At 50.5% G+C, this 23,722-nt stretch overlaps 2 protein-coding genes and 1 pseudogene across 3 annotated transcripts in view; 1 reads left to right on the forward strand and 2 right to left on the reverse strand.

The window, feature by feature from the left end:
* CACNA2D4 (calcium voltage-gated channel auxiliary subunit alpha2delta 4) overlaps nucleotides 1–10,188 on the forward strand; it is a 119,845-nt gene extending 109,657 nt beyond the window's left edge. The window contains exons 36-40 of the mRNA XM_066549571.1: nucleotides 1,242–1,262; nucleotides 6,165–6,282; nucleotides 8,482–8,594; nucleotides 8,860–8,942; nucleotides 9,375–10,188. Of these exons, the coding sequence (XP_066405668.1) occupies nucleotides 1,242–1,262; nucleotides 6,165–6,282; nucleotides 8,482–8,594; nucleotides 8,860–8,942; nucleotides 9,375–9,461 (422 nt within the window). The 3' untranslated portion in view covers nucleotides 9,462–10,188. The remainder of the gene's footprint in view (nucleotides 1–1,241; nucleotides 1,263–6,164; nucleotides 6,283–8,481; nucleotides 8,595–8,859; nucleotides 8,943–9,374) is intronic.
* LOC136556475 (uncharacterized) lies at nucleotides 1,739–2,752 on the reverse strand (annotated as a pseudogene).
* Nucleotides 10,189–15,539: 5,351 nt separating the features above from the next.
* ADIPOR2 (adiponectin receptor 2) overlaps nucleotides 15,540–23,722 on the reverse strand; it is a 55,334-nt gene continuing 47,151 nt past the window's right edge. For both annotated transcript variants that reach the window (XM_066550062.1, XM_066550064.1), the window contains exon 8: nucleotides 15,540–18,305. In XM_066550062.1, the coding sequence (XP_066406159.1) occupies nucleotides 18,174–18,305 (132 nt within the window). In that variant the 3' untranslated portion in view covers nucleotides 15,540–18,173. The remainder of the gene's footprint in view (nucleotides 18,306–23,722) is intronic.

The raw sequence follows: 23,722 nt of genomic DNA on the forward strand, positions 1-23,722 counted from the left end.
CCCCACACCCCTTCCTCCACAGACACTGGAATGCAGCTTCCATCCCACCATGTCCCCCCATTTCCACCCCCATTCCAGGCTACCACAGCACCAGGGTGGTCAGGGTGAGGTGTGTGCTGCTCAGAGCAGTCTGCTTGCTCCCCTCAGGGTAATTTGCTGAGAAGAGGGGAGACACTTCTTTCTGAGGAGCCCTGCCCTATGTGCAGTGGGATGAGAGGCCATCAGCTGCAGAAAAACAGTTGGAAGTCCTTCCTTCCAGCCTGCTACAGGACAGGACAGAGCAGGGGTGGAACAGCAGGCTCTTCAGAGCCTAGCAGAGGTCCCAGGAAGCCAGACAGAAACCTCAGAGTTCAATAACACACTGAGGGTCTTCTCTTACCCGCTAGACCTGCTCTGGAAGAGAGAAGATGATGGTACATGGTATTGCACAGCACCAGAGGGCTGTGTCTGGCTTGAAATACAGTGACCTGTCCTGCAGCTGAAGTGCTGCCTGCTGAAAACACCCCAGGAATCTCTGCAGTCCCATCCTAGGCCCTGCAGGCAGGGGGGATGGTAATGGCCCTGAGGAGACTCAGAGGGGAAGGGAAGGTGTGTTCTGCACAGCCAAGTAGGGGCTGTAATTAGTCTTGCTAATTACTGATCACTAGTGGTACCTTTAGTGGAGACAGTGGTATCTTCCATGCCAGCTGTGGGGCTGGGTTCTTCTGCACTGAATTCTCCTGGCATAATGGGGAAACAGTCATTTTTTGAAAGCAAAATTCCCCTCTAGAGAGAAGAGGTCTGTGGGGGCTGTTTAGGTCCCACTCTCCTCCAAAGAGGTGGCAGTAGAAGCTCAGCTGTCCCCTAAGCAGCCGTGGCTGCTGTGTAACACCCATCAGGGTAGCAGGAGTGGCCCCATGCAGAAATTGGTGAGGAAGAGTCAGATGAGCAGGTGCAGTACTCATGGCAGTTCAGGAGAGACTGCTCATTCAGGGGAACAGGCAGGTGTGGCATTCCTGCTGTGCATGTTCTCTGCCTGATTTAGTCTGATTGAGTCTGTGCTTGAGGAGAGCAAAAAGGGAGGGGGGATGTCACTGCTGTCCTGCTCATCACCATTTCCTTTTGTGCTTCCTTCATCTCTTGCCCACATCACCTCCATGACTGCTGCGTGCAAATTCCTGTCTCCATGTCACTGCCATCCTGTGAATCTGTCACCTGTCTCCATCATCACTGTGTGTCTGTGTGTCATGGGACTTCTCCAGCCAAGGCTGTCTTCCATCACTGTAAGTAGAACCACCTAATAGTTAAAAAAATAGATTTAACTAGAAATTCCTAGGCTAGGAAAGACTTTTTTCCACCCTTTGTACAGTGGGGGACTTGCAGAAAGGCGTGACAGGGCCAAGGCAGAGCCTGGCTCTGTTTCCCTGCTCTGCAAAGAAGAGATGCTGTTGCTCATTTAGCTGGCTGAGCTGGTGATTGAAGGTCTGTCACTGAAAAGTTGATAAAAGAAGGAACATATGAGTCTCCTGAGGAGCTGCAGTCACAGACAGCATCATCACTCATTGCTCTGGGCTGGCTGGGCCTGTGGCCCCTGTTCCATGGCATGTCCTTCACCGTGGTTCCCAGCTGGCCCATTCTTTTCAGCTGCTATTCCCAAACCAAAGACCAACCTGTGCCTTCTTGCAGGAGAAAATACACAGGTCTTCTAGACTGTAGTTATTAAGAAGTAACTTAAGTCTTCTTTTCCACACACCATGGCTTAGCTCCTTCTGATAAATCCCAGCCCAGCTCTGGGATAATGCAGGAGGACTTTCAAGTGGTTCAACTGATAACTCATAAATCCGCTCCTACAGGCGAGTTAGAAATTCCTCCAAGACAGAGTCCAGACTGTGGCTGTGTTTGTATCTCCCTGCTTCCATATCTAGCTTGTGTTTGCCAATTTGCTCTCTGCCCAGCAAGACATATGTGTGAGACAGAGATGGAGAAATAGAGACAGTTGGAATGTGTCTGACTGGATGGAGAAGAGGAAGAGCAGGAGAGGGTGTCTGCAGATGAAAAAAAAAAGAGTGTCCATGTGTGTGGGGGAGTAGCAGGGTGGAAGAATGCTATTGGGGCTGGAAGAAATGGATTGCACATGTTGTTAAGAAGGGGCTGTAGATTTTTGCCAGAGATGTTAACATTTTCTTGACTGCACGCCAAGGCTGGTGTATGCGAAAAATATGAAGCGAAGGAGACATTTTGTGAGAGAGAAATTGAGCACACACATTTTTTCCGGGTTATGTGCAGAGGAATTAACGATCAGGGATCTAATGCTCTCCCTTGCCTGACTGTGTACCTCTGGCTCTGCAGCACTGAGCCTATTTCTGCTTCCCAAGTTCTCTTGTTTTTTGGGAAGGTGAGACTTGCTGTTGGAATATGGGCATGATGTATTCAGACTGCACTCATCATACAAATCTGCTTTTCAGAGGTGCTGAGAAGATATGTTTGCTGCCACAGATTTTTCTCTGCTCTCAGCATCTCAGTTTCTCTCTGTGTTTATAAGGGCTTCTGCTTTTATGGACATCAGCACAGGTTTGAAAGCTTTTAATTAAGCCAAAAATACTTCCAGCCAAGGCATGCAGCCTAGAAAGAACTATTTCTAGAATTCCATAGATCATAAAAGTTTCTTTTTTTTTTTTTTACTCCATGGTAATGTACTCAGAAGATATTTTACAAGATAATTGGTTAAATTCTATGTTTTATATTGGTAACTAAGTGGCAGATTTTGTCACATGTCCCAGAGTAAATCCTCCGACTTGAGTGCATGATTTATGCTGGTGGGAAAGAGTTCACAATCTGGACTCTGTAGTTCATAACAAGGCACAGCAACTGCCTTTGCTGCTCAGAAGGATTGGTTGCCAAATGTCTGACAAAAGTCTTTCTGGAAGTGCAGATGGTAGCAATGACAGCCTGGAATTAACTCACTCTTTGCTATAAAGTTTGCAATTTGTTATCAGCTCCTCTGGCTGTTTACTAATCCCTGACCAGCAGACTCTGAGGCTGCTGATAACATTTTGATGTCCAGTATGTGCATGCAGAGGCTCAGCCTGAGCCTTTTGCTGATGATGTACATGCTACTGGGCTTCTCTGAGCCTCTCAATGCTGCTGCAGCTGCATTGCTTCCCAGCAAATTAAGTGTCAGTAGGCTTAAGCATAATCTCTGTCATAGGTCTTGTCTCTGTGCAGGAGTTAGATTTTAAAGCAGTTTCTTTTCATTAAGCTTGTGCCAAAAAAAAAAAAAAAAAACAAAAAAAACCAACCCAAACCAAAAAGCCTTAAAGTCTGTGCAGGCCACTTCTGCCAGTTTAAAAATACACCTTGGTGCTGGCCACATTTATCCTGGGTGTGGTTCATGCAGGCTCTTTAATTGACTTTTCCCTTGCAGGGCCTGGTTCTCCAAGCCCACCATGACAGCCCTCATCCAACACTGGATGAGGCTGAGAAGCCTCAGATCAATTTCCATTCTGCATTTTTCAAGCTGATGGTCTCATCCACCCCTCCCTGCACCCTGTCCTTCACACCACTGTCCTTTCTATTGCTTGAACTCCATCTGCTTTGATGGTGTTATAACAGGAAGCTAGTAAAGTATATGACATTATCCTATGTAAAGGATATGATATTATAACAGGAGCTAGTAAAGGATGTCACTCTTTACCAGGGACAGGGGGAAAATGAGGTCCTGATGTGTCAGGGCTCTTTGCCACTCATGACATGAGCCATATGTTAAATTCTTGCAAGCAGTTTGCCTCAACCTCATGAGGTCACCTTCGTGATCATCACAGTGATTACTCTGAGCAAGACCTGCACAGTCCATTGCCAACAGCTGTGCTGCAGGGGCAGTGCTGTAAATGCAGGGCAGCTCAACAGGACAGTGATGGCTGTGGCTCAGGGATCAATGTGTGGACTTGCCACAAGCATGTCCCCAAGAAGGGCTGTCCAGCCTGGCCACCTGCTTCAGGGTTTGGAGCTGCTTTCCCAGCCCCCAGTACAGTGAATTAAGGCTGAAAGAAATGCTGCTCTGTTTCTCACACTCCTTTAGTCTTAGTTTGGGGACTTTCCTGGCCAGAATACACTTACCAGCCCTGCAGCTGCTCAGAGCCAGAAAGTGTTTGCAGCTTCTCTCCTTACAGCATAAATGGGGATATTCTGCATGCCCCATCAGAAGTGTCTGAAATTCACCTCAAAAACAGGGTGTTCTGCTCATCCCAGATCTCCTCAGGGCTGTCAGTCCCTGGGACAGGTCCTAGTCAGAGGCATTTTCCATCAGCAGAAATGGGAGAAGAGGCTTTTCCCTGCCTCTGCAGCGTGGGGTTTGCACAGAGGGACAAGGAATGGTGGCAGAGCACAGCCAGACAGCTCCTGGCTGGTGGCAGAGGTGCTGCCGGCCCCTGGAATGACAAGTTGGGTTGATTAATTCAGTGTGAATCCAAGGTGAATACAGAACGAGGCATTGTGCTGCAGTCAGGCTCTGTGTGCTTTGAATCTGTGCAAATGAACCTCACCATGTCACCAAAAGGTGGGTCCATAGTCTGGGAGGATTGAAGCCTCCCGTGTGCTGCTTTTTGAGACTTCTGAAGAAAAGCACAAAGTACAATTACCAGAGACTCTGCACTGCAGGGAGGGGTTGGAGTACCCATCATATTCATCTGGGCAAGGCATTAGAGGCAAGATTGGGCTGCAGTTCCTGGCTCTTAATGGATGTCTTGTGTTGCTGGATTGCCGTGGTGGAGAGAAAAATCAGAGGAAATCATGCAGTTTTTCCCTCTCTCGTGTAATCCACGTTGTTCAGAGGGCAGGCTCTGCGGGGAGGTGCCCGCTCCGGCAGTGCAGTGCCGGGGGAGAGGAGACCATTGCTCTCAGCAGTGAGGGCTCTACAGTGATGCAAATCACCCATCCAATCACAGATGCCCTCTCGATGCCTCTCACCACACATTTGCTGATTAAAACCCGGGTTGCTGCATTTTTCTATAAATCCTCATCGCTTCTGCTGCAAGGGGTAAACTGGGTGTCCTCCAGGTGAGGAGGACCCCGTTCCCTGCTGGTCCTCCCAGGAGCCCTGCCCGTGGTGCTGTGTGGGTGGGAGGCTGCAAAGTGAGGCTTTGTGCTCAGCCCCAAAGCTGATGTAGAAACCATTTCTTGTGCTTGCTGCTGGCTGAGCCGCAGCCACCTCTGCCCTAGCAACAAAGCTTCGTATTTCCATCAGCAGCAGTCCCCTGTGTCCTGCACAGGCAGGAGCTGGCTTTGCTACCTCCAACTGCAGAAAATAATTGCCAGAAGGGCCCAAGGCAGTAGTTTCAGGCAAGACAGATTTTGCTGAACTCCTAGAAAGAACTCTCTCGCTTCTTGAGGGAGGCTTAGTGAGGTGGTTCAGCTCCCCCTCATCCCCAAATTAGTTTGGGAGTCCTGCAGGGTGTGACTGATGAGTGATGGAGCAGCTGCTCCCTCCAGGAGCCAGAGCTGTTCATTAGCTGGCTCTCTGCTGGTCCTGAGAGCTGTCATCTGTTTCCCTGTGGTCTCAGGCCAGATCTGTTTGCTGGTGGTGGTTTCTTCTTAACGTGACACGTATTGAGCCCCTCCAATTTCCTGCTGTGGGCTCGCTGTGAAATGTCAGTGGGCTCAGGAGGGATCAGCAGCTGATGGGAGCTCAGCCCTGGGCACAGGCACACAGGGAGAGGCCCAGCCCAGCCCAGCTTTCAGTGTTTAAAAACTGCACGAACCGGGGCTGGCTTAGGCAGCAGGGATTCCACTGTCACGGCTGGTCCAGCAGGGCCCCCGAGCTCCTTTGAGCACAGGGCGGTTCCTGTGCCCGAATGTCCCTGCCTGCCTGGCCAGGGGGTCCGTGGGTGCCGTGGCCCCTGCGGGCCCTCGGCTGCAGCGTGGGCACGGCAGGGTCCGGGCTCGCTGCGGTGGCGATGTGGCGATGTTGGAGGCACTTTCGCATAGGCTGGTTTTCCCACACCACCTAGCGGGAGCAGGCATCACTGCCCGGCTGCTCCCTGCAGCATCTCCGTCCCCTTCTTCTGCTCCCGGCCACCTTGGGAGGGTCGCTGCTGCTCCAAAGTCCATCCCCAAGTCTGGGGTGTTCCCGTTTAGCGCGGGCAGGTCCCGTGTGCCCCTCACATGTGTCCTTGTCTCGTTCCCCGCAGCTCACAAGCACAAGAAGCACGACACGCTGCAGCCCTGCGACACCGAGTACCCCGTGTTCGTCTACGAGCCCGCCATCAAGGAGACCAACGGGCTCATCGACTGTGGAGACTGCCAAAAGTAAGAGCCACAGCTTCCCTTCCAGCTGGGGACCTCGTCCCGGGGCTGCTGGGGGGGACAGCAGCATCAGAAGGGTCACAGTGGCACAGCCACCGCGGCAGCCACAGCTCTGGCCACAGAGAGAGGTGAAGAGAGCATGGTACTGATTCTTAACAGTAAAAAAGTGCTAATAAGCAGAGGTGGCTGGAGAACAAAGAGAACAGGATTTAAATATATATATCTTGCCATTCCAAAGATTTCAGAAAGGAACTTGTTCTGTTCTTTCACGTTTCTGGCAAAGAACTTCTTAGAAAGTTTTCCCTTTTTGCGATACTTTTAGCTTTCCTTTTCTTCTTTTTTTTTTTCATTTTTCCCCCTTTCCTGTATTTCTTATGAAACAAAAAAAAGCACCAAAACAACAACAACAAAAAAAAACCCCACAAACAAAAAAGCCCCAAAAACAAAACAAAAAGGAAAAAACCAAAAACACCAAAGAACCAAACAAACAAACCAGGGATGTGGGAAAAAATAAGTGTTAGACTGAAAGAGCTGAAAACAAGAGTCCACTTTTTTATTACCCATTTTCATTTTAAGTGATTAGACAGTCAAAAGTAACAGGAAGGTCATTGTGAAAAGGGGCTGTTTTCAGTGGTTGCTCAGTGCCATCAGCAATCACGTGTGGAAAGGTGACAAAAAGATTAATTTCCACTGATCCAGCTTTTCCAAACAGATCTGACTGGGATTGCTTCTTAAAAAAACCCACAAAACAATTCTACCTAGTCTTTAGTATTGGATCAACTGCAGGAAAGACTTCACGCTTAGAAAAACAGCCTCCACTGGCTCTAGGAAAACCAGAGCCTTGCCAAACACTGCTTCAGAAGAGGTTGCAGATTTAATGATAACAACATATTCTATTAATCTCTGGGCAGATCCAGAGGAACTGAGTGACTCTGGGTCACAGATCTCTGCTGCAAACAAAGCCTGGGAGCTGCCCCTCCCCTGCTGGAGGCAGCACCTCAGCAGTGCTGGATGGAGCAGCAGGGGCTGTGTCCTGCTTGGCTCCTTTGAAGTTACAGCCTCTGGTGCATCTTGGGCATTTTTTAGCCAGGTATTTGGGTGAAACACCCTCTCACCCCTGCCACAGGCTGTGTGGAGCATTAGCCAGGGCCTGGCATGCAGGCATTCCTGATGACATTCCACAAGCTCCTGGTGGAACAGGGCTAGGCTGGGTGCTCCATCCTGGGCAGAAACATTGGCTTGTGGATGGATGCATGGGACATCTCTGTCCTGCTGGCTGAATCTGTGCATGGGCTGAAGGCTGCTTGCCAAAGCTCCCAGGCACTCATTAGTCAGGGAGCACTAATGACATGGTCAGCTGCTGTGCATGGCATTCAGCACCTTTAAAAGGGGACACACAAATCCCTGGAGGCTGGAAGGCAGCAAGGCCAGGTGAATAACCAGGGACACTGGGCACTGCTCCAGCACAGTCAGCTTGGCCAGTGCAGTGGGCACATCCCCACAAGGCTGTATTTCTATTCCAGAAGCCCTGCCACCAGTGCAGGCATGCAGAGCCTGGTGTCCCCAGCCTTCCCTGTGCCCAGTGGCTCCAGGACATGCTGGCTCCCTGCCTAACCCCAGTTGGTCAGTCCCATCACACCAGTGTAGCTCACAGTGTTACTGGGTTCCTCTATTTCTCTCTCCAGTAATGTGAACTTTAGCACAACTCTGCTCCTCCCAGCACCACAGAATAGAGACACTCTTGCACTGTACAAGCACACACACAAATACACATTAAACTGGCACTGACAAATATACATTAAACAGGCACTGACATACCTCTGGGTGAAGCCAGGCTCTGCTCAGGTGTCATCTGCTGTGATGTGCTGCCCCATCTAGGGAGGGCTTGTCTTGGTTTTGGCTGGTTGGTGGGTTCTTGGGTTGATTTTGACTTCTGTGACTAGCATGGAATTATAGATTTGAGACAGTTCAGTGCCAAAAAGGAGGCCAAAAAGGAGTGCAAATGACACCTCTCCCTGGTCTGCCCACTGGTCTTTCCTGCTTTCTGCTGGCACTCTGTTTCCAGTGATCTCTGTTTTATTTCAGTTTCTTTGCTGTGGTTCAGGCAATGCCAGGGTTGCTGCTCTGGGCTGAAGAGTTTTGTGCTTTGTTTTCACTTTTCACTTTGCTCTGTGCTTTTTCTCACCTGCTCTTCCCTTGCAGGATGTTTGTGGCACAGCAGATCATCAGCAGTAACCTCCTGCTCCTCATCACCGACACCGTCTGCGATTGCAGCGTCTTCCCACCCGTCCCAATGGATGCTAAAGAAGTCAAATATATCCTTCCATGCACAGCAGGGATGCAGGGCTCCACGGGCCCCGTCATCTCCGTGTTTGCCAGAGTGGAAAATGTCCTTCTGCTGCCATTGCCGTGGGGGTGGAGAGCACGACCTGGCTTGGAGAGGTCTCCAGCCCGTGCGGGGTGTCCCGCCCTTCCCTCGTCCTCCTGGGTGGCGCAGTTCCACCCGGCCAGACTTTTGGGGGCCCCGAGGGTGCGTGTGGCATCCATGCCCTGCCCTGCCGGTCCTTAACAGCCCCGCACACAACGCCTCGGTGAAGTGCGAGCGGATGCGCTCCCAGAAGCTGCGCCGGCGGCCGGACTCGTGCCACGCCTTCCACCCTGAGGTATCCCGGGACAGCGGGACAGGGAGGGACAGCTGGCGGCTGGGTGCCCAAAATGCACCAGTGTCTCCTCTCGCAGCCTTGCATGGGGTGTGTCACTGCTGGCCGGAGCCAGACACAGCCGTGAAGCCCCGAGGGGGCTCCTAGCAGGATTTCCTAGCAGGATTTCACCTCTGTACCACCTGGGAAGGGCTTGAGCTCGGAAACCACAGGGTCGGGAGCAAGCACACACACACACACACACACACGCCCTGCTCGGAGGCGGGAGCCATGTGGCTTCCTAGCCCACGGAGGGCTGCTGTGGCCAACAGGGATAAACCAGTCCCTTCCTTGGCTCCTGGGGTGCTCTCCCGGCCACAGGCATTGCTCCCTCTTCCGAAGGCGACAGGCAGGCTTGGCAGCAGGGAACCTGACCCCTTGTCTCCCATCTCGCAGGAGAATGCCCAGGACTGCGGCGGCACCGCTGGGATCTCCGTGTGTCCGGCGCTGCTGCTCCTGCCCCTGGTGCTGCTGCTGCGGTGACGCTGCCCGCGACGCGCCGCAGGCGGCGGGACCCGGCGGGACAGAGCCGTGCAGGGGACATGGGGTCCCCTTCTGGGACACCCTCCGCCACTTCCCGAGGTGTCCTTCACCACAAGGTCCAGCACGCTGGGAGCTGCTGCTCCTCGGAAGGCCGTGGCTAAAGGAGATGCGAGCACGGCATCTGGCACAGCAGCTGCTGAGCGGCTCCTCCCCGACACCGCTCACAGCCGGGGATGCTGCGATCATCATGGAGAGCATTCCTCATCAGCCTGCCTCCCACGGAGGGGCAGAGCTGGCTCTAGGAGAGCGGGAGGGGCAGGGGACACCACCTGCCTGTCCCTCAGCGAGAGCCACCGGGATTTGGAGCGCCCGGCTCTGGAAGCGGCCTGTCCTGTTCTCGGGGGTGGGACACGGCACCAAAGCTGAATTGCGGCAGCCTCACCTGGGCTGGGCAGTGGGAGGCAGCACAGCTCAGCTGGAGAGCTGCAGCCACGCCAGCTCTGCCAAGGAGGCCTCTCCTAACTGCTGGAGCAGCATCCAGGTTCTTGTCTGCATGAGAACTTACCTCTGGAAAGGGATTTTGTATGAGCCACCACAAGAGACTTACCTGCTCTCCTCATTGCAGAAGCAGCCAAGAAACAGGCACTTTTCCCCTGGGAGCAGCTGCCCTTGGTTGTGCCCTGCCCTGGGCCTGGCATTCCCAGCTGGTGGGCACAGGCCATTTCTCACAGAGCTTTATGGACAATGGGTGGGAAGAACCCATTTTTCTTTTTTTTTTTTCTTTTTTATGAACTGTTCCATACCATCTCATTAAAAACAAATATATGGCATATTCTACATAGACACCATAACTTCAGCATGGTTGGTGGGCATCACAGCCCTACACAAATCCCAGAAACCCATGGGGACAGGGTGTGGCTGGAGGGACTGCAAACACAGCTCTGGTGGCCCCAGGGCAGCACTGCCCGAAGGCTGAGCCTGTCCTGGTCACTTTGGGAGTGTCCTGCACCCCTCCAGGCCCCCTGTGTGGCTTGTCACAGCAAGACGTCACCTCCTTCAGGACACAGGCCCTCCTCACTGGCTGCCTGACGAGCAGCTCTGCCCACTCGTGCCCTGCCACGTGCCTGCCATGGCAGCTGCAGGCTCCTCTCAGGGCCACCATGTCACCCACTGCCACTGCCACCACTGCCAGGCTGGACTCCTGGGCAGCTGCTGCACAGAGCAGCTGGATGGGAAAGGGCTTCATGCTCGCAGCAGCTCTGTCCCTGCCCTGCACATCAGGCACCCACAAGTGCATTCCAGGCATGTCCTTCTTGCCACCCAGGTCACCTGACACTGAGGGGACAGGATCAGTCCCAGCCAGGTCCTGGCAGGCACCTTCCAGGACCTTAGAGCTGCCCTGTGGGGTTTTGCCTGGCTGGAGGCACTGTTACAGCAAAGAGGAGCCACTGCAGTACTGGAAGTAAAACTGGAGGTGGAGAGAAGGTTCCAGGCTTCAGAGGCAGTGACTTTATCAGAGCCAGCAGCAGCCAGGGAAGGTGAAGGCAGGACAGAGGGAGAAGGGGCGGCTGTCAAGGCCGAGGAGCTGCTCAGAGATGGAGAAGCCCCTGGCTCAGGGCACCCCAGGCTGGCACAGCTCCCCCAGCCCCACGTGCCTGCCCCTGGTGCCTTTCAGGGATGACCTCCTGTCAGAAAGGATTAGCAGCCCCATGTCCACTGAGCTTAAACAGGACATGAAAATGCACATTGCTCTGCTCTGGATGAGCCATGCTGGGCTTCAGGTGCACTAATCCACAATGAACAGGGTCCTGCAGGGATACCTGCACCGAGAGAGAAGATGAGAGCTGTACCTGGCTTGGGTGGCTCAGGGAGTTTGTCCACAGGTGCTAACAGCAGGGAATGGACAGGGATGAGAACTGGATTATTTCTTAAACTGACAAATAGAAGCAAAGGTTTGCCTGACCCAAACCTGAGCACACACCAGGAACAGCTTTCTGGGTTTTGGATTTTTTTATTTTTATTTTTTTTTGCAGCAAAGCAGACCATAATCAAACCTACCCAAATCTGCACTCCAGCACGGGGTTAAGCAAATTCTATTTCATGCTCTGACAGAGACAGTGACTCACAGCCCTTTCAGCAAGAGAAAGATCCCCAGGAAGAGCAGCTGCCTTAGCTTCCAGCTTCCTCAGCCATGTGCTGGCCACAGCAGATGAAAATAGGTCAGCAAAAGCAAACAGTGAGCAGAGGCCAGAGCATCCAACCAGCAGCACAGCAGCTGTGAGAGGAGCCCTCTCCACTTCCAGCTGAGCAGCATCCTGCTGCCATCCTGATCCCAGAAATCCCAGCTGTCCCTCCTGTGCCATCCACCCTGTGAGCACACAAAGCAGACCCAGAGGCAGCAGGGTTTGTTCTGTTAGGGAAGATGCAATGGGAGAAAATTCCCGAGTGGGAATCTGTTCTGCAGACAGAGCTGTCCATCAGACCCACACCTCACTGCTGCACACAGCAGGGGCTTCACAAGCCACAGTCCTGCAGCTGATTTCCTCACAGGCAGGGGGCAGGGAGCTGAAATCTCTCTGTGGCACTCCTCCCAGGCTTCACAAACACTGCACTGCAGGCTGAGGTAAGTCTGGCTCTCGCCCAAGCACTGTGGTGGGCAGGGACACACACCTTGCACAGCATCACACACACAGACACACAGACATGAACCCTCCCTGAATCATGGCTGGGGCACAGCAGGCTGCTGGCTACACCTGCAAGTGTGGCCACACGGGGATGACTTCATCCTACAAAATAGCGGGGAAATCAGTGGGATTTGCAGCAGCTGTTTGCACAAAAGGAGGCTGGCCTGAGTTGGCTCAGATTTAGCAAGGGACTGGCACATGCCAGGCTGGGCAGAGCAGGAGCCACACACCCCAGGCGTGTTAAGAAGTGTGTGTGGGGTGTGAGTGCCCATCTCTGGCACAGGGAAGGACCAGTACCACAGTTCTGCTCGGTTTCATGCACACCTCAGAGGATTTTCCAGAATGCTTTTTCTGCTGAGAGAGCCCAGTGGCACTGCCAGCACAGAAACCCTGGGCTCTCACAAGCCTCTGCTTGCAGGGGACGGGGGCTCAGGGCAGCCTCAGCAGCAGATACTTCTGTGCAAAGCAGATGCTCCAAAGGAAGCAGAGAAGGAGCATCAAACACCCGTGTGCCAAACACTCCATCACCAGCTGGGCCCTCTGAGGGGGGATTGCTGCTCCTGTCCCCCCAGGCACTGGGGAGTCCCTCCATCCCTCTGCCTGCCCTTGACAGGGGCCTTTTCACCTCCTGTCACTTGGCCAGCACTGTCACTGCCCTGTGACATCAGCCACAGCCACAGCGCTCTGGGATGGCCCCACTCGGGCACCACCAAGCACGTTTCTGCTGTAAATACCCACAGGAAATGTCATCAGCCCCTCCTGCTCTGCTTGCTGCTGCTGCCTCAAATTTTGGGAGCCCTGGCACCCTGCCTTTCCCCAGGCAGGCCCTGCTGGCAGCAGAGGAGGGCTGGGCACTGAGCCCTCTCTTTAGACCTGTTTGGCTCTGCAGGGCCAGGCAGCTGCTGCTGTCCTTCCCACCAGTGCCACAGGGAGCAGAGGGATGTGCATGGCTCCAGGAAAGGCTGTGGGATGGTGGCAGGAGCTGCACGTTGGCCTCTCACGGGCAGCAGGAAAGGGACAGGGAAGCCCCCACACCCCCACACCAGGGATTCTGGCCAAAGCCCCCGGCTGCTCTTGCTTGTGTGTCCCAGCCAGCAGTGACCTTCTCTAGCCCTGGCAGCGGGGGCTGGAGCCTGCTGTCACCTCCTCCTGCCAGGCCCTGAGGGACAGAAGATCGCTTTCCAAGCTGGCAGGAGGCTCCCTGGCAGAGGCAGCAATCCCAGGCTGGCTGTCCCTGCAGGATGGGGGAGCTGGGCCAGGGCCAGGGCAGAGCCCCGGGCTGGCCGCCGTGGCCAGGAGCCAGCAGGGAGGTGGTGGCAGTGCCACTCCCTCCCAGGAGGGCTGGCTGCCTGTGCCAGCAGCAGATGCCACCCCACAGCCCATCTGGCAGTGCCAGCCCTGCAGCCTGGCCACAGCCACGGAGAAAACCTGGGATTGGGGGAGCCCAGCTCCAGCCAGCACCAACAACCCCCAGGACACAGGCAGGGGTTGGAGGTGAGAGCAAAGCCAGCCCCTGGAACTGCTGGGTGGCATTTGCCTCTCTAAAGGAAACACAGCATTGCTCTGGGAACACAGCCAGGCCAGTGATTCTCCCATCTCATTTACAACCAGACCAGCTCAGTTTTTAAGCTGCAAAGAAACTCTGTGCTTAGTGGTGCCACTACAGAGGTGAAGCTGCTACTGAATGAGATCATGGCCAATCTCCAGTGCAAGCATCTCCCAGCCCAGCACTACGAATGCTTCTGTAGTTTACACATGAATTTTACTGGAGAAAGGCAAAGGTGAAGCTTCTGGAAACGCCAGAAAATTCATCACTATGACAGTGGTGAGACACTGGCAGAGGTTGCCCAGAGAAGCTGTGGGTGCCCCATCTGTGGAAGCGTTCAAGGCCAGGTTGGACGTGGCTCTGAGCAGCCTGGTCTGGTTGGAAAGGTGTCCCTGTCCATGGCAGAGGGGTTGGAACCATCTGATCTTTAAGGTCCCTTCCAGCCCAAACCTTCTGTGACTCTGTGATAAGATCCAGCAGGCAAATCAGCTCCGTGCAGGAGTGCTGGGCTCCCATCCCGCCATCCCTGCCCAAGGCACCAACCTTCAGTGGTGAACAAGGAACTGCTTACACTGCAAGACTCTCACAGCAGCTGCCCAGGGCACTTCTCCTTCACTGCTCCTTGTCCAAACAGCTGGAGATGAGCAGGTGAGACATTCTCCATGCTGCCATGCACTCAAGGCCGGTATTCCTTCTTCAAGAGCAATATGCACCTAGGAATTACCACATACACTCTCCAAGGAATCCATCTTTTTAAGCAACTTCATTCAAACCACATTAGTGCTCTGCACTCCTGGAAATCAGCCCAGAGAATTTCAGGCATTCCAGGCAGATACAGCAGCACTGTTTGATTCAAACAAGTTGCTTGATGCCACACAGGAGGCAGGGGTAGGAAAAAAAAACAAAGAGAAAGGGAGGAAGAACTCAATTTTGCAAGGAAGCCTTTTGTAGCTTCAACTAAACCAGTCAGCTCTTCCATCCTAATCATGCACTTCATTTATTTCTCTAGAAAGTTGGGCGGTGGCCTCAGACACTCACCTTGGTTGCAGCACTTTAATCCATACTCAGGTACTTGGCAATGAATGAAGCAAGTCGTTCTCAGGAGAGGGCAGAGCAAGGACACAACTACACACAGAAGAGGTGGGACATGCAATTGTATCCTGCCCAGCCAACTTTTAAGTATCACTCTGCTTCCTGGAAACAGAATAAACCCAATTCATATTCAAATGTGGCAGGTACTTTTAGTGTAATTTGTGTGAAATCTGATACCAACATTCTCCACGTTCCTTGAATTTACTGTTCATTAAAATAATAATAATGGTAATAATAATAATCCATCCTGAGACATCCATCAAGCTGTCCAGGTCATGAACAGGAGCTGTCTCTGTTACAAGCCACTGCAGAACACTCACCTTGAGTGAAGGAACGGACAAAAAGCCCAGCTCAGCTGTGGGCACCCAGAGCTGCTGTGAGCCAAGACAAGAGCAGGATTAGGTGTTATCTTTCCAGGCAGTTCCCAGACACTAGGAGCTGACAGCCAAGGGACAGCAGAAGGCCCAGTGGGCACAGGTTGTTCTGGCCACCACCAGCCCCTCTCCCTGCCCAGTCCAACCCCACTCCTGCCAGCCCCTAAGCCCTCACACCAGGAGGAGATGATCAATCCTCTACACACATACAGGATGGGAGGCATTTCCTCTACAGCAGGAATTTTAAGTCCGAGCCTCCTGAACTTCTTTATCTCAACTCACCTAAAATTTTGCCCACAACCACCAAAGTCTCCAGCAATGCCCCCTCTTCCCCCCAGCCCTCGTGCCCACACGGTGCAGAAAGACCCAGACCAGACAATAATCAATTTGGTTCTTTTATTAGCAGAAGTTAAGAATACAGCAAGTAATAAGATCCCATCTTATATGGAACCATCACCAGAGTCCCCAGCCATCAAAACCCCAGAATGTGCTTCATTGCTTCCAACAGTAAGCAATTGTTAAAAAGAAATATACTGAACAAGGCCACTATTTAATGGGGAAGGAAAGAAGCTGTAGGTCCTAACTATTCTATGGCAATAACCTGCACACAGAGCAAGCAAGCCTCTGACTGCTGAGAGTAAGGCATTCAGGTGCCAACCTGGGAAGAGTTCTCAGCAAAAGCTACAGAAAAGTGCACAGCTAGGTTGTTTTTATTGGAACACACGAACTTCTTGAACAGAGAGACTGGGTTAAGAATAGCAGGTGGAGTACTGTGTTTTTGTAATAGTTCTGTGCTGTGTAGGACCAGGTTACAATCACCCTTGGAGGAGTGAACGTGGGATGATCCAGGATGGAGGCTGCTGCTTCTGCTGGTACTGTTCAGAGGTATCCCAAAGCACCTTCAGCCAGCTCTGATTCTGATATGTACCACACCTGGCTCAGACACCAGCACACTTCCTCCAGCACCTCCCCAGCCAGTGCTGTTAGCCCTTACATCCAAGGTAATACTGCCCTTTCCTTCCTTTAAATACCACAGACCTGGGATACACCACTGCCAGCCCTACAGGCATCCAGGGTCAGGATCCTACTGAGAACACATCCCTCTACACTTGCAGGCTGCTGCAGCACCTCCTTCTGCAGCTGACCTTGCTCTCAGAGCCTTCACTCCACTCCAGGGGTGAAGCCTTAATGCCCACTCAGCTTTAGGAGGGCATTCTGCTCCTACCTGACTCCATGAGACAAAGCAACTCCCCAAAGCACACTGTGACATCCAGGGGATGGGAAGATCTTTGCAATCCATCTCTTTCCCTTGAAAAATGAAAACTGAAACTTGAGGGAATCTAAAAAAAAAAAACCCAAAACCCAACAACAACAACAACAAAAAACCACCCCACACAACAACCAACCACCCTTTACCTTCCTTCCCTGTGAAATACTGCACGGTATGAGCTGTTTAACTCATCTGTGAGAGAGGTAATTGCTCTGAATTTCCAGCTAAAGCCTCCAAGCAATACCTGTGCCATAACAAACAAAATGTTCAAGTTTCACCTTACGACTCCAAAGATTCTCCTTCAGTCTGGCTTCTGACTGGGCTCCAAAGCTCAAGCTACATCAATTACACAGGAGAAGGGTATTTGCCTCCCCTTATATAGGAGGTGTGTCTGCACCACAGCAATCCAGCTGAACTCTCAGGTTTAGGCTTAAGAAATACCAGCAGTCCCATTGCTAAAGCACAGATGGAAAGCAGACCTAAGGACCAAAAAAAATTATTAAAAAAAAATAGGGATCTATTCCTCCTTAAAAGAAAAACCTGCAAACTGCCTTGGCATATGGAGCCTGACACACAGGATGGTGATGTGCCTGAGGTCTGCAGTGCCTGTTAACTCCAAGTCCTGGAGCACACAGCTTCCTCTTTCCAGTCCACCTTAACCCCACCTCTGTTTCCCCTCACATGCTCAACGATCTCCTGACAAGCCCATGACCACCATCCCTCAGAGCAAACGAAGCAGGCTTGCAAATGGCAACCATCCTCTCCCTGGGGGCCTCTGGCTTGGGCAGGCACTGATGGAGTTGGACTGTTTGCCATTTCACATGCAGTTATCCCACCATGCTCCAGTTCCTGTGATGAGACCCAAACCAACCAACTGTAGGATCCATGATCCCAAACCTCACAGTGCACACAGGCTGGGAATGCAGCTGGCTCCCTACTGGGGCAGGGAGCAGATGCACCTTTCCAGGCACTGGAGCAAATCCATGTGCTCACACTGTGACCTGGATGACACCATGACTGATCCAGCCTTCACAACACTCCTGTGCATGTCCTGAACCTACTCCAGGTGCTGGCCAGGACCCCACATTGCCCAGGGCATGCTGGCCACTAGGAAAATCGACAGGGCCAGCGAGCTTCACTCCTGGGAATTTTACCTGGTCCTCCTGCAATTGTTTATTTTGTGCAAAATTGAAACAGTGTGTGGTACTTGCATGTTGCATTCTTTACAAAAACCCTTTCCCCCCACCCATCGTTTAAAACATTTATATAAATTTTATTTAAACAGAAAGTTAGAAATCTTATTTACATTTTGTTTTTCTCCCAAAAGAGCATCTAAAATCAACGCCCAAACCCTCCGAGAGGATATAAATTTAACCTTGACTTTTTTTCTTTTTTTTTTTAAAAAAAGGAAACTGCTAAGCTATCCCTCCCCAATTCTACAAATAAATATGGCATTGAACAGAAGCCGATTTGGAAAGGGTCCTCTGTAGCTCAATCTGTAGATCCCAAGAATAAATTAGGTTTGCAGAATTTCCTGGTCTTCAAATTGATTTATTCCATTGCTTGAGGTATAGAATTTTATCTTGGTTAGTCAGAATCCCCATGAAGCTCCATGCCTCATCAGCTGAAACTTGGATTCTTCTTAGGTATTCCTGTTGCTAAGCCCGGCTGCTCGCCCGTGCCGGCGGCGGCTCTCCTCGGCTCTCCTCGTTTGGTTCTGCCCCGGGGCTGCAGTGCAGGCGGCTCCTACTGCATCCCCTCCTCCTCTGTGCAGCCCCCTCCGACCGTGAAGCGGAACTCCTGCAGGTTGGAGACCCCGTGGAAGTGCACGAAGGCGCCAGCCACGACAAACACGTGGAACAGCTGGTGGGAGTGGAACTGCAGAGGGAAACAGCCGGGTTCAGCTGGGGCTCCACCCGGCCCCCCGGAGCCACCTTCAGCTGAGGTACACAGTGACACCGAGCAGTGCCAGGAGCTGCACAGCTCTCCAGGCTGTGTGTTAAACCCACCCCTCTCTGCTATCTTCAGCAAAATCATCCAATTCTCTGCGCACACACGTCCCCTCCTGCACTTCAGAGTCAACTGAACCAGCTGGTCAATCTAAAAGCTTCTTTCCTTACATCTTCTTCAGGTATTTCTCCTCCAGTCTCCATGATTCTATCCCTCATATCAATTTCCCCCACTCATATCAGTTTCCCCCACCCACCCACTTGTTCACCCCACTATCCCTTCTCCTCTGCTATCTTTAGCAAAATAATCGAATTCTCTGCACACACACGTCCCCCCCTTCACCTCAGAGTCATCTGAATCAAAAAAACGTGCTAAAGTGCTGCTCTAAGTCATCTTTGCAAAGGGACAAGGAGAATTTCAGAACCTTAGGCAAAAGGCTTAAGCAGGATGCTTTCAAAATTAGTTTCTCCACAAGACACACTGGTGGTTTATGGACAAAAATGGCCCTCTCATACAGATAACAGGTACAAACTGCTCTGGTCACAGGCTTAAGTTTTACCAAGTGGATTCTGCATGCTGGTATTTTATTTTTCTACCACAGAGAAACAGAACAGACAAACGTGGTATTGTATTAAAACCTAGAAACAACTGGATGTTCTGAATGAATGCCCAGGATGTCACTGATTGGAATAGAGCAGAATGAAAACTGAGAGAGAGCCACATGACAAAGCATGCCCTTGTCTGAGGGAAGCCATACCAACATGGATAATGCTCCTGAAATATTCCTACAAATGTATATTTGCAGGCTTCAGGGGAAGCTTGGAAAAGAGTTGGTGGAGCTTAGCTCATTATGGTAACAAACCAACCAAGCAAACTGGTGCAGTCTCATCTCACTTCTAGTCTTTCTTAGGGATCTTAAACTATCCTAAGTGCAAGGACAGTGGCCTTCCAAAGGTCTGCTTCCCCTCATCTCTACTCTTGCTCCATCCAGCTTCTTTCCTTACATCTTCCTCAGGTATTTCTCCTGAAGCCCCTAAAACAGTTACTTTCAAGAGATGATGGGTTAAAGCATAGAATATAAAGCAGTTATGGGAAATATTCAATGTTAGGAAATCACATAGAGCAATAAATTGAGTAAGGTATGGAACACAATGACAGGGAAGAGATAAGGACAGACAGTGATAAGTTAAGAACTGCTGGGTAAAGCACGTTTAGGGCCAACATGTCAAATTGACCCTGAGACCCTTGCCAAGGCCTGGAGACTAAGCCAACTACACCGGGAATTGACCAAATTTGGGGAGAGGTTCAAAAGTTTAAAGAGGAAGACTCCTCGAAGCTGATGAAGGCCGACCGGAACGACCCCTGAGAAGATCCTCAAAAGAGAAGTCCCCGCCCACGCTCCGCCTACACCACTCCCCATATGTATATGCATGAATATGATGTAATCCCAAACCTAAAACTGTATAAAAGGTACGCTTTTGCTGTAAAGATTTAGAAATCCCATTTTAGGATTTCTCCGACGTCGTAATAAAATACCTCCTGCTTATTTGACTGAGTCTCTTAAGCAGTAATTTCTCGCCTTTTGGGGCAAAAATCGGCATCATTTCTGGCGACCCAGATGGGACGAAGCAGGGGATCCAGGATCTGAGGAGTCCCCTCGCTGGGTCCGGGGCTGGGACCCTCTGGGCGCCCCTGACGACTTTTTGTCAGAAGAGACTCCCCCTCGGACCAAGCGCTCTTTGGTGGACGAAGGGTTCCCTGCATCTCCTGCTTCTCCTGCTCCAAATTAAAGAGGTATTTTTTATCATTGTTCATTGGTTTTAGGATAAAGCGCTTTATGGGAACACGGGGTCAGACGTGACCACCGGAGGGTAAACCAGAGGACGCTCTGGTAAAGAATCCCTAATTGGTATTTTTGGGTACCTTTTGGTAATTGGTGTCTTTGCTAACCAGTAATTGATGCCTTTGGTGGGTACCTTTTGGTAATTGGTGTCTTTGCTAACCAGTAATTGATGCCTTTGGTGGGTACCTTTTGGTAATTGGTGTCTTTGCTAACCAGTAATTGATGCCTTTGGTGGGTACCTTTTGGTAATTGGTGTCTTTGCTAACCAGTAATTGATGCCTTTGGTGGGTACCTTTTGGTAATTGGTGTCTTTGCTAACCAGTAATTGATGCCTTTGGTGGGTACCTTTTGGTAATTGGTGTCTTTGCTAACCAGTAATTGATGCCTTTGGTGGGTACCTTTTGGTAATTGGTGTCTTTGCTAACCAGTAATTGATGCCTTTGGTGGGTACCTTTTGGTAATTGGTGTCTTTGCTAACCAGTAATTGATGCCTTTGGTGGGTACCTTTTGGTAATTGGTGTCTTTGCTAACCAGTAATTGATGCTTTTGGTGGGTACCTTTTGGTAATTGGTGTCTTTGCTAACCAGTAATTGATGCCTTTGGTGGGTACCTTTTGGTAATTGGAAGAAAAAAGGAAAAAAAAAAAAAAAGGAAAAAAAAAAAAAAAAAAAGAGGAAAAAAAAAAAAAGAAAAATAATAAGGAGAGTAAGAAAAAAAGAGGCAAGACTCTGATGCACTTGTTCTTCTTGTATTGATCTTGTTGGTTTGTTTGAAACTGTGATTTAAGGGTTAAAAAGAGTGGTCAGTTTTTGTTTTTATCTGAACTGAACTAAATTCCGGGACTCGGTCCAATTTTCTCCACTCCCTTGGAGGAACTTGGAAGGAGTGTATACGTTTTATACCTTTGTTTAACCCTGTTGTATGCTTTGATGTATTGACTGTAAGATTTTTGCAAAGGGACGAGTTTAGTGGTTTTTATGTTGTCTGAAATTTGTTGTGATATTATCGGCAAAACCGTACTATTGATTTACAGTTTTGCGAGTGTGTGACGGCCTGGAGCCGACCAATATCGGTATCTTACGGTCTGCCGGCGACATCTTACGGTAAAGCAGTGTATTCTGATAGAACGGAAAGGTAGGACAGTTTGAATGAATTGGCACCGTGTATGAGAGAGTGTGTCTGAGACGCAGCCCGGCTGCGAAGCGAGTGGGAGTCCGGCTCTGCAGTTCCTGTCCCTCGCGAGAGGCCAGGTCAGAAAAGGACGAAGCGCTTGGATATTGTATGAATAAGGTGCTAAGATAAACTAGTATATAGTGCTTGTGGGAAGGAGATTTACTTAGTGAGATAAGAAACACCGACCCAGAAAATAGCAATGGGGAGTCAACCGAGCAAAGATATAAATATGAAAACCCCCTTAGGATGTATTCTGAAGCATTGGAAAGACTTAGGGGGGATTCCAGAAGGAAATATAAGTAAAAAGACACTCCTTAAATACTGCACGCAGTGGTGGCCGTTGTATAAATTGGATGATGGTGAGAAATGGCCACCAGAGGGGACAATTAATTATAATACCATTTTACAACTAATGCTCTTCCTCCGCCGGCTCAATAAATGGGATGAGGTGATGTATGCAGACATGTTCTTCACCCTGAAGAATAAACCTGAGTGGCAAAAAGAGTGTAGAATTAATGCAGCCCCTCAAGACCCTCTGGTACTAGCCCTGGAAAAGGATAAGAAAGGCTCAAAACCTAAAGAACGTTGCTGCGATGCATGTAGCATTGGGCAGCGATGTCTTAAGCTAACAAGGAGGGACAATAGAAAAGAGAGTGAAATAAGCCTGTGGGAATACCATCCAGGGCCCCTCCCCAAACCAGGAGTTAGATAAGAGTTGGGGGAAGGCTAGCCCGTTAAGGTCGGAAGAAAGAGAAAGAATCGAGAAGGCACCGAGGTACAGGAAGAAGATCCCGGGGAAGAGATCAGCCACTCGTATTATACCAGATCTGTGGCACGGGAAGAAGCAAAGCAAAGAGAGGGGGGGAACCACACGATAGCTCCCCTCCGACAAGTTGTGCCAATGGTAGGGGAAAGGACAAGAGTAAAGGTGCCGTTCTCGACCAATGATTTAAATAATTAGAGGGATGAGGCAAAGAATTTTAGAAGGAATCCGGAGGGAGTAGCAAAGAGGTTTGAATTAATAGTAAAGAATTTGGATATTGATTGGGAAGATATAGAGGTGATGTTGTCAGAGCTGACAGATACAGAAAGGGAACTCGTATTGGAAACAGGAAAGCGACATGCTCAACTATTATCGGGGAGACTAGAAGATAATTTTCCCAGCAGCAAACCAGAATGGGACCCGGGCAATGCAGACCACTATCAGCAGTTAGTGCAGTATAGAAAACTGATAGCAATGGGCTTGCGTAACGCGATCCCCAAGGCTATCAATTGGTCAATGCTATATGACATCAGGCAGGGAAAGGATGAGACCCCATCAGAGTTCTTGGATAGACTTAGGGCAGCCATGAGACAATACACACCCCTAGACCCAGCGACGGAAGAAGGGAAACAACACCTGTTAAGATTAATGATAGGACAAAGTAATCCAGACATCAGGAAGAAATTGCAAAAGCTTGAGCATCCAGCAAATAAAAACCTGGAGACACTGCTAAATGAGGCATGGAAGGTGTATAATAATAGAAAAATTGAAGAGAAGAAAAAGGAGGACAGGAGGATAGCTCGAGTGGTGGCTGTAGCCGTGGCAGCTCAGAATACAGGTTACTCGGGACCTGGAACCAGGGGAAGAGGTAGAGGCAATCCGGCAAGAAGGGGGGGGAGACTCCAACCCCACCCAACTAGAGTAGGGCCAAACCAGTGTGCGTACTGCCTGAAAATAGGACACTGGAAGCAGGAATGCCCCCAGTTAAGGGAGAGACTATTGGGCACTACTACGGCCACACAACAGGATAACGACTGAGGGGGACCGGTGGGCCGTTCCCTAGCAGACCCACTGGTTAAAATAGAGCTAGGAGAAGGTGAAAAGGAATTGGACTTTTTGATTGATACGGGAGCAACCTTTTCGGTTCTAAATCAGGAATTGGTACCTAAAAGTGATGAATTTGTGCAAGTTGTGGGAGCAACAGGCCAACCAGAAAAAGCTTACTTTTTGAAACCCATCAAATACAAAATTGGGAAACAAATGAGAATTCATCAGTTCCTGTATTTACCAAATTCGCCAAAGCCCTTATTGGAGAGAGATCTATTGGAAAATTTGAGAGCTATAATAAAGTTCAACAAAGACAAATTGGAATTCCAAGTAAGTGAAGAACAGCTAATCACAGCTCTAAGCCTGACAATCAGCTGTGTAGAACCAAAGCCTGAGAATCATGACATCAGGCGAATCCTAAGCGAAGTATACCCACTAGTATGAGCTACTGATACACCTGGGAAATCAAAACAAGCAACACCTATCATTATTGAACTTATACCTGGAGCAAGGCCGGTG

This window comes from Molothrus aeneus, chromosome 5 (assembly GCF_037042795.1).
Source record: "Molothrus aeneus isolate 106 chromosome 5, BPBGC_Maene_1.0, whole genome shotgun sequence".
NCBI classification, from domain to species: Eukaryota; Metazoa; Chordata; class Aves; order Passeriformes; family Icteridae; genus Molothrus; species Molothrus aeneus.